Here is a 14,489-nt window from a genome sequence, read left to right as displayed (position 1 = left end):
GAGCTCGACACTAAGCCATGTGATGTAATGTCAAGCTATATAGTGGGCCTTATTTTTTATATTCTTATTTGCCTATGATAGTGTCTATATAGCTCGTGTGCCTTTAGCTCGTGGACCATACAGCTCGTAGGCCCTACGTGTCCACTACAGGCCCGAATTCACAAAGGTGGCACAAAATAATGAAACCATGGTTTAAACCATGGACAAAAATCATGGAGCGCCAAGTGTCGCACGGAATATTTCGGTACGAAATTGGTCATTTCGTCGACACAATGACCGTTTCGTTAACGAAATTATCATTTCGTGGACGAAAAGTTCATTTATAGTTACAAAATGTTGTCATTTCGTTACAAAATAATAATTTCATCGGCGAGAAGACTGATTTCGTAACGAAATATTCCTTGCGACACTTGGCGCTCGATGGTTTTTGTCCATGGTTTAAACCACGGTTTCATTAATTTTGTACCACCTTCGTAAATTCGGTGTCTGCATCGTGGGCTCTACTCGTGAGTCAGATAACTCGTGGGCTATATGACTCGTGGACTGTATAAGACTGGTTGGTGTTGAACTCGTGACGTGCACCCGTGTAACTCAACACATCACGAGCATAGCATGACCAACATGGCTTGGATTTACTATAACGGTACATTCTCAGATGATTTACTATGATTGCTTACCCTGCACAGTGTAAGAGAAACAACTTTCACAATATGTTCATGGAGTATATAATCACTATAAGAAGGCAAATGCCTGGTGTATTGTTTGGAAAAAATGATGCATAAGTGAGAGGGCAATAGTCGAGATGCAGGCGCACTCAAGGGTATAGTGTAACATAACATTGTGAATACCCGAGAAGGATGCGACTAATATCACTATTCAGTGAAAACATTCAAACCTTTGAAAATCCATAACTATTGTTCCGTTTCACATGAAACTGCCCCCAACACATTCGTCTATGATAATAACTGCAGTCAACTTGAATAATGATGTGGAATTGTATTTTAAGTGTGCAGGGTAAAACTTGAGAAGAAGTAAGCATGTTTTTCATAATCATTTTGTTGCATCATCAATCTGGTGGTTAACTGTAGAGAGGACTGAACAAAAACAAAACTAACAAAAGTGGGTCTATGCAAATAAGGAATTACAATAAACATACATAATGCGCCGTATCTATCATTACCGACACCCTCGGCGATACAATAATCTGTATCAATTCTTATCACTTCCTGTTAGGCGTCTGTTATAGTGATAACAAGTTTGCAATAAAAAATATGTGTTTTCTGCTTACTTTTCACAATTCAGATAGAAAACTAGACAAAATTTCACATACGCTAATTTCTGTTTTTCATACACGGCTTACTTTCTTCTTCACTGTCATGATATAATCTTCATAAAAAAAATAGGCTTATATTATAATAATTGTGCTGGTCCCGAAGGCATCAGACGAGGTCAAAGGCGAGAGGTCAGCGTGGGGCGGCTCTTGCTGTGATCATCCAGCCAATCTGGTCTGTAGACCTCTGTGACATTCAGCTGATCCCGGAAATAATTGATAGTCTTTCTCCAAGCTGCGCTGATTCCGTAAGCGTGTTGCTGCGGCTCGCCTCCAAACACTCCATTGACCGCTGCGAGGACAGACAAAAGAGCTTTGTCGTGTTTTACGAAAGCAAAACAGAGGTAACATAAATTTCCCTGATGAAAAAAAAATCTGTCATCTTGTGAAAAAGTATAGTCCCATTTGCTGCATTGCCGCTTTGACCCCTTTATTTCACGGTTCACTGAAATCAATTAATCATCATTATTTATTACGATCTTTCATGAAACATAAATATGTCTTGCAGGCGCAAATAGAGATAATTGACATTGCCTGCAATGTTATCGCGAAGAAATTATAATGTTTTTGTCACCTCTTGATGAAAATAAACGCAAGGAGACTCTGCAATTGGTCATAGACGCGGAACTCTGTCTGCTTCCAATACCAGTGGCATCGTATGACAGTGACTTCGAAAGGGTTATACAAAACTAATGTATACGACTCTCTCTTGTTTTATATGCTCGTGCGTATGATGCGTATCAACTTACGATAGGGAAGGTTGGGGTCCATATTGGCTTGTCGGCAGAGAGGAAGGTACGGGGCATCTATGAAATGGCCCGCCCCTTCGAGATGAACGACTTCCAACAGGTGTCCATTCCCCGCCTTTTCTATCCGTTCCTTCATCTTTCACGAGTAGTTGGAGAACAAAGAACATAGTCAATATAAATAGGATGAGGATAGATTTGGCGTGTTTTATCCCAAACGACTGGACTGTCTTACCTTTGGGTTATGATAGTAATAATTATTACTATTACTATGATTTTATTATTTTGGCTGTTGTTGTTCAATGTCCTTTTTCGGGGGGGGGGGGGGAGGAGGGTTGTTGCAAAATACATTATCATTGTGACAGTTAGATACTCAAAGCATAATGTACACTGAAGACGATCGGAAGAGGTCGAGATCCCATTATGTTGAATTAACTATCACCACTTTTACCATGCTTATCCTTTTCCCAGTGGATTAAAAAATCTATTAACCTAATTGAAACAGACACATAATAACCTGCGGATTACCATTATTATGGTGATTATTTCACTTGGATTGAATAAGCAATTTGATCTATCCCTTCCTCTCGTGGTGTGTATCAATCATATTATTCATTATGCCATTCTTGTTGAGAAATATGAAAAAAAAGGTAGAGTCAGTAGTAGGGCCTATTGGCAAGCAAAGAATAGAAGAGACTTCGTTCATTCCCGCTATACCTTCATCATCCGTTTATATGATCGGAATGTATTGGTCGTCTCCAACTGTGAAAAACACCATTGGGCACTTTATTCTCTCCACCTATATCAACACAAAGAGAGAAAGAAAAAAAAAGCAACAACACCTGATCTCAAGTTATATTTGCTATTTGGATTTACCGGCTAATTCTCTCGACTGATACGAGAAAGGATCGTGTGTGTTTGTGAGTGTGGTGATAGCCGAGAGCGTTCGTTAGACTGTTTCGAAGATACCGAGTGTGGGTATGTATAACCCGAAAAAAAAATGTCACGTGCAGTATTTGTTTTATAAAATGAAGAAACAGATACTTGTCGTCGAAAGAATTTCAAATGTAGTCCCTTTGAATTTCGCAGAGTACTAGTAAATAAAATGATGAAAGCTCGCACGATCACCATCGCGACGTTGGCATGTGCTAATGGCCGGTCACGACAAGCAAAACCACGTGTTAGGCAAAACAAATGCACGATCACGTGTGGCGCTCTCAACCAATCTTTCGACCAGGATTTGCTCCGTCATTTTACAGCAAAAATATTCCAGCAGAAGAATAATGTTCCATATCAAGATGAGAGACGGATGTTCATTCCTAGTATCCCCATTCTGCATACAGGCATTACGGATCAACTTACTTAATTTCAATTTTTCCTCTTCCGCAGAACATAACATTAGATCAAGACAATTACGAATGATCTTGAGTACACAATAATGGACTGTATGATAAAATAGGATCGAGGTAATCAACGAATTGAAAGCATGTATACACACGTTGTACATAGTTTCATATCAAACTAGTTACATTATCCAAGGTTTGAGGGAAAACACTGAGGGAGCGACGTCTATACCTAAAGAACAATCACTTTGGACAATTCATGCAATCGACATAAACCATTAAGCAGAGGAAAATATTATAAAGTAATTAGAAATAACACAGACAGGACAGTAAACACGGAAATACAAGACAAACACACTTTAATACAAAAGCACAGCAACATTTATGGTATGGCTATATCGAATGCCTATCGTATACGAGCTCCTATTAAGGAATCGGAACAAGGATGACCAGCGTAGAATATCCGGCATCAAAAACCACTCTTTCCGTTCCCATTTTCGGTTTAAGGCACCCCCCCCCCCCCCCCCCCATACCCGTATAGGATTTGGGGGAAAGAGCAAATCGAAATTAAAATGATTTTTAGGATAAACGATGCGAATAACACGTAACAAAATCTGACAAAAAAACAACAACAACAAAACAATCTGCCGAGGCGGGGGGGGGGGGGGGGGGGGTGAAAAGAGGGTTTCACAAAATCCATGGCATACCGGTATGATGAAATCTCCTTCAAGATTGTCGAAAGCGTCAAAACTCTCCAGCTGCCAGACATAAGTACCATCCTTCTCCACTACTTCATAGTGCGCCCTCGAGCTAGATAATGAATTCACGGCAAGAAACATTTTCATTCATTTATTCATTCATTCAGGCTTTCTTCCATTTTCAGCAGAAACATAAATATCTAAGAAAAATGAATGCATAAATTACATCACAATGTATAATAAAGGAAATGTATAAGTTTGCAAAATAAATATTGAAAGTATGTTCTACGGAAATGCTGGAAATGGGGAGGAATGCTAAAAAATCAATGTGCTTGTATAGGGTGCATGCCCCCACACGTAATACAACAAAATACATGTAATTGATATACTGAAACCTAACTAAGTGGAAATAAACAACCCTATATACACAGTAGACAAAATCACTATTCAGATGTATCTTTAATTAACCATCAATCATTGTGTAGATTGGTTTTTAGGTCATTCATTCATTTACTCATTCATTCTCTATTTATTCATTCATTCAATCATTGGAAAATTGATTCATTCGTTCTTCATAGATTCACTCTCTTTGTTGATAATATACTTATGTACCCATTCATCCCTTCGACTGCTAGTGTCTGTTTAAGTTTCAATAATTGTTTGTTTTGTGTCGTATCGTGTGTGCATGTGTGATGTTTACATTTTCCTGCTGAAGATTGCTAAATTTCTATAATCTTATTATGATTTGTTCAGTTGAGCTTTCCTGTTGGTAAACCGTGTCTCCTCTTCAAAACAGCCCACGTTAAGAGCGGTTGGCCGCACTTTCAGTTTCACCTACATAATCATAATTATGGCTTCAAAGGCACAGTAATCTAACTGCATATTATCGGCTTGATGGGTCGCGCTATTTCCTGTAATTGTTCATGACCATGCCCATTCCCTAAGTGTTGGCGAAGAAATTGAAAGAATTCCACAATAACCATAAAAGAAACTTATCAGCAATGATTATGACGACGATGATAACGCGGGTAACAAGTATGATAATGATGGCAGGTGATAATGATAATAATATTAATAATAATAATAACAATAATGATATGATCATAGAAAATATAACAAAAACAGTACAGTACTATCGACAAAAAAAAACCTATTGAACAATTGAAAAGTTAGCGATATTTCAATAAAAACAGCAACAGAAACACATCTTCCCGACAAAATAGGATGACTCACTCGTATGGCTCGATCAGCTTGCCGTCGGGTAACCTGAGGCCAATTTCGTACGCCAGCAGATCCACACAGCCCGTGGCCGTCAAGCATCTTATCGGCACGTTCAGCCAGGCGGCGGCGGAGAGGCTCAGGACCCCGCCGAGACAGGACGATGCGACGGCGACGCGGTTGACGTCCAGTCGAGGGTGCTTTGCTATGAAATCAAAGATGTCCTGCGATACACGAAGAATCGAAGACGGGGGTAAAAGAGATGAGGCGAAAACAGCCGGGGTCATCCCACGAGACCGACACCCATAGAGAAATACAGCCCATGAGTTCGACAAATTGAAAACAGGTCCATGAATCATACAGCTCACGAGTCGTGCGGCCCATGAGTTTGAGACTATAGGCAATTAAATAAGGCTCATGAGTTCGACACTAGGTAAAAACAGCCCACGGGTTCGACAGATACAACACGGGGCTTAATGTGTCGGTCTCGTGGGCCTTGTTAGCTTAGTGTTGAACTCATGGGCTGTAAGACTTGTGAGCTGTATAACTCGTGGGCTGTATGACTCGTGGGCTGTATGGCTCGTGGGTGTCGGTCTCGTGACGCGCACCCAAACAGACAAGGAGGTTAATAGGATAAGATGTTGATGATGAATGGGAGAAGGGTAGAAACAGATTTTGATGATGAAAGGAGAAGACGAGGATGACGAGGATGAAGGAGAATAATAACAATGTTTATGTAGAAAAAGGAGAGGGGAGGCAAGATGAATTAAGTATTGAGAGTGCTGACGATAAGCAGATAAATTAAAACAAACGATAACAAAACAGATTCGGTTATTCGTTTATCCATGCAAGTTTTAATGGGTTAGAGAACCGGTATGTTGCTTTTTAAATCGATAAAAATCTTTATGATCGACACGGAAAGCACTGATCTCATTCGAATGTTAATCCTTGAGACGAGAAAATTAGAATTCTTCTCTCGTGTACGTGACTTCCGAACAATACATAATAATTATGCCAGCTCTATAATTTTATAGTTAATGAAAGGTTATTCTGCTGACGATACGTGTATGTATATCATACCCGCAGACATTACACTGTCCTAATTAAGTCCTGACTCCATGAACATAAGATTCTATTCATGTTCTTAAACATTATCACTAACTTATAAGATTGTCATTACACTCGATGTAACGTGATGAAAGCCAATCAATGGTTTATCTTGAGTTTTGTTGGTGGTTACTTAAAGGGATGATATAGTTGTGGTTGAGAATGGGCTTCAAGTTTCCAACCTCTATTTTTAGATGAGTTGTGTAAATCATGAAGAAGATTTTTTCATTCTTATGTAAAACACTAAATAAAAGCAAAATATCACGATAATTACGTATCATGAGGTTTGGGAGTGTTGTGAGTATGTGAAAACTCATATTCTATGGATAATGACCACAAATTAGGCTGTTTTGTGTATCAGTTTTGCTCTTAATTGATTGCGTCAGAGATGCCGAATACGACAGTGTCGTAATTTCGGTGACATTGCGATTGCCAAAGATTTTAACCATAATCCGCAAATACATACAACTCCATTGAATATTCTCTGCTAGATTCGCAGCAGCTGTTGTTGTTGTTTACTTATTTTTACGTATTTACATACTGCTGTATTTTTCATTTCATCATCTCCCATCAACTTAGTAACAATTAAGGGTTTATACTAGAATGATGACGATTATTATTATCATTATCTATTACCATTATTATTATCATTATCATTATCACACTCATATAAGTATCATCATCGTGATTATCATTCATGCCATCGTCATCATCATAAACTTTACTGACTTATCATTCCTCGGCATAAAGAATTCAAAGAATATTCAAAATTCCCCGCAATATGGTCTCGCACCAGAAAAATCTGAAGATCGAAGTACTTGGCCTTGTTCATGACAATCTTCTTGTCCATGAGCTTGAGGAAGTAGTTGATGGAAATTGTGGCGAAACCATGGGACGCCATCAGGGATGGTCTGTCTTCTACGAGGAAAGGCACCCCGCCCCTAACGTCCAAGATGACAGGCAGTGGGTCGGACGAACCTGATCGCACAAAACCAACGTGACAATAACCCAACTCACCAAATATACAAACATTACGCTCCTTGCAATCTGTGTATTCCTCCTTTGAACAATATAGAGCCTGACAATTTGTTTTCCACTTACCTACACGTTTCAAGCATAACCTATTTTATTTTATTTTTCTATTCCCTCTTTCCTCACTTTCCGCCACTCTTTGTCAGCTTTTCACCCCTCCCCTCTTCCCCCTTCCCTCTGAGTTACCCACATAATAAAAACATAGTCTTTTGAGTGGGTATACTTCCATTTTTTCACAGAGTGTATAAATACGATTGTATATCTCTTTTTGTACTGATTATAATATAGACATGAACATGTTATTTCTGGCTGGCTGTGTTTCAACAACACGCATGTCAAATTTCACATATCAATTATACACTCTGTTGAATAAAAAGGAAAATAAAGTTTGAATTGCATTGAAAGCGTAAGTATAAAACATAATGTAGTTTTCACGCATTATGTACTGAAATGTCGGACAAACCTTGAGCCATCATATCATTTTCTTTTGCTGATTATCCAAAGCAGCACACCATTGTCTCCACCATTCTTCGTTACTCTACCCTGCATGGAACTCTCCAAAGGTGCATCATTATCCTTCAATGCATTCGTGAACATTTTCTCATACAGGACCAATAATGCTACTCATGCGAAAAAGAACCCACGAAAAATGGGCCAGCATATGGAATGTGCTATATGGCTCGTTAACTTTCTAGGTTGTGAGAGTGAATAGAAATACACTGGGAATACGGGAACGAAACACAAAACCAGGCTTTGTGAACCAGGATGTTATATTCGTTAACTATTGATTTGACTTGATTTGATTTGATTTGATTTGATTTGATTTGATTTGATTTGATTTATTATCTGCATGGCATTGATTGCCCTTACCCTTTTTCTTCGGCAAATACAGACAACCTTCGGCAACGCCATGGTTGATCAGCTGTCTCTCAACGTAGTCAGCGAGATACGTCCTTTCAACCGACGTCGACGACAACACCGTCTTCCTCTCGTCCACCAGCTCGAAGGTGAAGGCGAACGGCCTCTTGATGTCACGCTTAATAAGACGCGGGTACTTATGAGCGATTTCGGGGGCTGGCTCGAGACTCCATATCAGACCCATCGGCTCTACTCCAGTGTAGCTCCCACCTAGAGAAGGGTCCTCCGCCACTACCAACGAGGAAGAGGACAAAATGTGATATGTTGTAAGTGATGGGTAGACACCTTTTCCCTCATGAGAGGACGAAGAAGCGACTTCTCAAAACTTGTCTTCAAGCCGAAACGACTGTAGCTCAATCTCACCGATGCGCCTTCCGCAGGACTAGAAGGGGAGAGTATATTTCGGTAAAAAACTCAGCCAGGGGCCTTTTGGCGCCTTGGCAAGTTTTGTAAGTCGCCTTCTTACCATCTAACGTCCTTACCTTCTCGCCATAAAGAAATCAACCTTTAATCATGTAAGTGTCAACAAAGCGAATTCTCATCGAACGTATACGTTAAAGCTTCTGTAATTACATGCAGAAGAGGAAAATGTCTGTTGTGATTCATTAGATGAAGTGTAAAAAAGAATGGGCCTATACATAAACCAAGGAATGCAGAACGTATAATGAACGGTACTTGAATTTTTCATGACGTCCAGAAGTGACCTCAGTTATCAACCTCTCACCTTTGATCTCCCCATTGGCATCTGCCCGATATTCGGCGGTTGACTCAAATCGGTATTTGCCTGACTCTGTGTACACATGGGCCTTGAGGTGGACTCGTTGGTGAGGTTCTAGACCGCATGCGCGAATGTCCAGAGCTTCATCGTTTAGACCGCGTCTCGGCGAAGCATGGATTTCTGGACCTTGTCCATGTCCCGTACAAGTTTCTGCCATCTCAGATGTCAATCTGGCCACACCTTTGACTCCTTTCGTGTCCAGCGACATGTCTTAGATGACGCTACTCTATGTACTTCACCTGATGTAATGTGAATGCAGCTATGATCAAAGTCGGTGATGACCTTGCGACTGTTGCGTTTGTGTGTTCTTGATAGGTCCGTTATCTGTTCGAAATCATTCGACAAAGATAACAGGGGGTGAGTATACGTTCAGTTTACATGTCTAGCTGGGACAGCGCCAGGCTACCGACAGCATTACAGACTGGGTCAGCATGATGGTGATCTGTTCTGATGAATTGTGTTCCTTCCAGTGACGACGTCTGTGATGCATATTGTAGAAGAAACAGAGGAGGAAAAGTCAAAGAGAATTCGTCATGCTCATGAAAGTCAAAGCTCAAATGCTACCTTGCAACAGGGAGCATGCAATAGTTTATGGCTAAGGCACGTGATTGGCGCCTGGACGTTGATAAAGGTTTCACCATCTGCTAATGGTATCCCGATAAGATAGACACTCTCAACTTATTCTATGAAATACTTAAGAGATTCAATCTATGCCGTGTTTACTAGTATAGTATCCAAGTTATCTATTCAGTTTTTCTCTGAAACCGTTCTGAAATATGACAGAGGGTAGACGTAGAGCTGCCGAAAGTCCGATCAGAGGTCCTTTAGCCACGACTATAAGATAGCAGGTGATTTGCAAATATGCGCCGAATACTGTAATAGCCTCCCTATTACATGCGATTTTAAGAAGAGCGTCTCTTGCCTGATGCGATCTTGGTAAATATAATAATTATGCACCTCATCAGCCACGATTATCATATCAAGCTGGCATATCTGATCACGTTTGCTATATAGGATCTTCTTCTTTTTTTTTTGGGGGGGGGGGGGATTCTAGTTTATCTTCTAGTACGATTCTAGAGTACATTCCACACATTAGTCGCCGTATTTTGGCGACCATGATTTTTTTTTTCTGAAGGATAACACTAATATATTCCGGTTTCCTTTAGGAACCGGATGCAGATATCAAATACCACTTCCGTGTTGCCGGCCCAGTATGAAAATCATCGATCCGTTCCTTTCGTTCTCGTTATAAAACTCATGCAGCCCATTATTGTTTTCTTGTTTGTATTTTCTGTTTGTTCGCCTTATTTCACTAACTAATGTCACCACGTCTGACAAAAGCTGGTGCGGCAGTCGGTAATACCAGTGCTAGCTTTGCCCTATTGTTATACCAGAACGATCGCGTCTTAACTTTATACAAAATTTACAATTATTTCTTTGCCTGACATCACAATTACTGGGACACTATACATTACGAGAAATTTCGCAGTCATCGAGCTAGACCTACGAGTCATATGGCTCACGATCTAAGACATTAAAAATTTTTAATTGAGGGCAGTGTGACACGTGCGCTATATGACTCGTTGGCTGTATGACTGGGTGAAATTTCAGCTCCAAACTTACTGTTGTGCGTACGTAGGGCCGGAAACACTGTAGACACTTTCATTATGGACTGAAACCTTATTAAGTGACCATTATTTGACTAATTATATCGTAAAGTTTTACAACCGAGTTTCATTTTAGAATTGATCTTATGGAATGAGAACAATTAAATGACTTAAAGGATATCATCACTTCCTGGAACTAGCTCTCAGTGACGAATAAGGCTTTCTTCTACAGCCTTTGTTTAATTCGGCGTCATGTTTTGTCTGAATGCAGTTATGGGTTATATAAATATATATATATATATACATTTGTCAAATATCAATGATTTGTAACAAGCCGAGGATAATACAAAAATAAACAACTCATCGGATCTCATTCCGCAAACGCTATCATGGCTACCGTTGCGCCTTTAAAATATATTCTGTTTCACAGTGTAGTCTGATAAATTGACGTTCCTGTTATACCGGGTGTGTCATGATACGATGACCTCCAGCTGGAACGGAATGTTTTGGGACTTTTCAGCACCATTCTAATTGTCTTTATTATCATTACAGGCCCTAACTATAGTTATAATTACCATCATTTATAGATTCGAACTGATACTGAAAGGGCGCATATAAACATCGTCACTGGTGCCGGGATGTGTTGCATATGTATTGATACCCTCGCTATCTGAATCGGAGATGACAGTTACGGTGAAGTATAGGCCTAAAGTATAATGCATGCTCCCTACTAGTTTCTAGTATGGAATACAAATTCATTCATATCTTTCTACATAAATTCAGATACAGAACCTATTTGTGTAGGTGTCGACCATAAGAATTTCCCACGACCTTACTGCAATTCGCTAAAGTGGAACAAGTTGATGTACGCGAGAATCCACGCATCGACATGTTAAAAAGAAATGCTAACTACGTAGTATTAATTCTTAGAATTTCTTCTCAAATTGCCAAATTGCCAGAAGTTCCACTTAAATGACTGAGTATGGTAGCTGATAACAGTACGATTGACATATGATATTATCACGCACGTGACGTTTTATGTCAAGGTGAGTATATATCTATAGTTCACATACCATCATACAAAACGTTCATAAAGAATTCATCGACGACATATTTGCACTTCGGACTGAAATAACGATATAAATGGATCACGCTTTTGTTTCCTATATATACCCTTGCCTCTCCGCCCCAGTGCATAATTAAACTACCACAACGACTCACCCGACCGCAGCACATCACATACACGCCAACGAACGCAGGTAGGTGTAGGTTCTCTTCTGAAGAAGGGCCAGCTATCAAATAGTGATGTTGTCAAACTACCTTTGACTACTGCACACACCGAGTCCAGCACATGGCGATCACGAGGCACTGAGTTCAGTTTGTTCTGTCGTCACTGACAATAATAACTGCCGTCATACGTTACAATATCCGAAACCCAACTGATGCCACTGTCGTGTTTGAAGATGTATGCCGCCAAAGTGAAATAATGAGGAAGCAAGGAAAAGAGAGAGAGAGAGAGAGAGGGGGGGGGGGGGGTGGGGGCGACTTCTCTAAATTCTGAACCAACTTCGCGCGACGCCACAATAATTCACTATCTGGTTCCGAGTTTAGAGTCTTTCCATGAGCTGTGATGGGTATCGAGTCCAAAGTCCTGTTTGAAATTCAGATACCGCGAAATCTTGACTTTACTACACGAGGGCATTGGTGAAGTGCGGCCGGTGGACAGATATCCAGATAAAGTTTCCTGCTATAAAGATATGAGAAATGAGGTAAATCCTTCCCTTCTCTAATTCTTATAGAGGTATCTTTTCTTCTCTATCCTCTACATCTCTCTCACTCTCCCCGCTCTTTCTTCCACTGAAATAAAAAGAATGATCACAAGATATCGCATCACTCCGAGGCCGCTATCACAGTCAAGCAAACTGCCGATTTATTTACTATCTTGTAAACTTTATTACATTTAAATGTAAACTAAGAAAACAAAATTGCTTTCGGCATAAAACAATCGAAAATGTAATAACACTGTGCTTTCACTGTACTGATGGTTGAGTGGCGTGTTCTGTTATGCAGGCCTCTCTACATTCTTCTCTGCTCCTTTTCCTTTCTGCTGTTCTCTCTCTTCTTGTACTTCCTTGTTTTTGTAATGTCATTGTGCTCTCCAATTCCTTGTATGATCTAGCCTCTTTCTTGTATGTATTTATCTGTTGCTTTTTAGTTTTCTTCTTGTTACGTGTGTGGGCAGGTGCATGCGCATCTGTGTTTATATCTACTATTGTTGTTGTTTTTTTTTTACTATTCTTTGGATGGGTAGAAGTGTTCATGGATTAGGGAATAGCGCCAACACTTTGTAACATTGTAAGACTAGTCTTTTTTTTCAAATTTTAGAATTATTACTGTTTATAATGGTGATGTAGGTATTGACATTATTATTATGTATTAATATTGCATATTATATAATTATATCCTGAGTGATCCACGCATTACAAACCTTGCTTTCCATTGGATCACACTTTTCTAAAAAGCCTTACTTTTCTGTCAACCTTACAAAGCATGCATTGGTGTTCTTAGTTATTCTATTTAATTGTATATCTTATTATTATATACTCTACGATCCACATTGCGTTATTTTTTTAACTTACTCAATCAATATGATTGTGTAATGCATGCTTTGTATTTTGTTTCACTCTTTGTTGGATGGAAAATGAATAAAACTGAATTGAACAGGTTTATGTAATTTAAGATACGACAGTTTTAGTTAGAGTTTCAGTTTATTTTACATATCGGGTTACACTGAAAACTATATAACACAAATTATTGTACTTTGTAAATAGTTAACAAACAAAAGATACTCTCTATGTTGTAATAAATTAGATGATAAGCGATCGAAATCTAAAGTACGGATTCGGTTGTACAAAGAGAAGTACTACGGGAGCTATACATAAAAGCAAGCTTGTTTGGCTGTAAGCCCCGATTAATCCGTGTCCTTGAATAAATAACGGAGAGCGGATAAACAAGTTTAGACCAATTAAAAAGAAATAACACTAAAGAAAGAAAATGAGATATACATATTTGATATAAACTAAACTAATCATAAATCTTGACTGTGACCAAGTTTTCATTTGCTTTCGGAATAAAACTCTGTTATAGTATATTATGTACTTCGTATGTTCTTGTACGCTCTTTATTTTATCTATTCCTCTAAAACTCTTTAAATACTCATTTATATTTCCATGAGCTGTACATTGTTGATTTGTTCTAAATGATTCATTACTTTTTGTGGAAAAGCAAAAAAAACATACGGAAACTGTAAAAAATGAAACAATCAGTCCTCATTGTACTGATTTACTACTTGTATTACTAGCGACGATACGATTCATGTCCTCACACATGCTCACTTTTTTGTTGTTTTTCAATACACATACATATCACACACACACACACACACACACACACACACACACTCACACACGCGTACACGCACCATTTATTGGGCCCTCAGCCTCAATCATCAAACAGAATTGCTTATTGTATAAAATCATGATCATCTTGATTTGTCTGCAAGGTCTGTCGAGAATGGAGCAACACATTCAAGAAGTAATGCCGATGTGTCATATAAAATTATTTGTGTATTCGTTCGTAAACTCGTATCCTATCATAATAATACCTTTATATACGATATTATGTTCATACACGTGATTTCATTTATTCATCT

The 14,489-nt window shown here is 39.1% G+C and overlaps 1 protein-coding gene across 1 annotated transcript; it reads right to left on the bottom strand.

Moving 5' to 3' along the window:
* Window positions 1-1,425: 1,425 nt before the first annotated feature.
* LOC139726243 (acyl-coenzyme A amino acid N-acyltransferase 1-like) lies at window positions 1,426-12,144 on the bottom strand. Its single transcript, XM_071637309.1, is given in 10 exon segments — window positions 1,426-1,622; window positions 2,080-2,215; window positions 2,794-2,814; window positions 2,816-2,875; window positions 4,127-4,229; window positions 5,351-5,559; window positions 7,236-7,420; window positions 8,345-8,623; window positions 9,117-9,649; window positions 11,999-12,144. Coding segments are annotated over 9 exon segments (1,428 nt in total). The 5' UTR covers window positions 9,379-9,649; window positions 11,999-12,144; the 3' UTR covers window positions 1,426-1,449.
* Window positions 12,145-14,489: the final 2,345 nt, after the last annotated feature.

This window comes from Diadema antillarum, unplaced genomic scaffold, assembly GCF_040938485.1.
Source record: "Diadema antillarum isolate AM-2024a unplaced genomic scaffold, OU_Dant_1.0 seq00000082_RagTag, whole genome shotgun sequence".
Lineage (NCBI taxonomy): Eukaryota > Metazoa > Echinodermata > Echinoidea > Diadematoida > Diadematidae > Diadema > Diadema antillarum.
The sequence above is the reverse complement of the archived record's forward strand: the minus strand, read 5'-3'. Positions and strand labels throughout refer to the sequence as shown.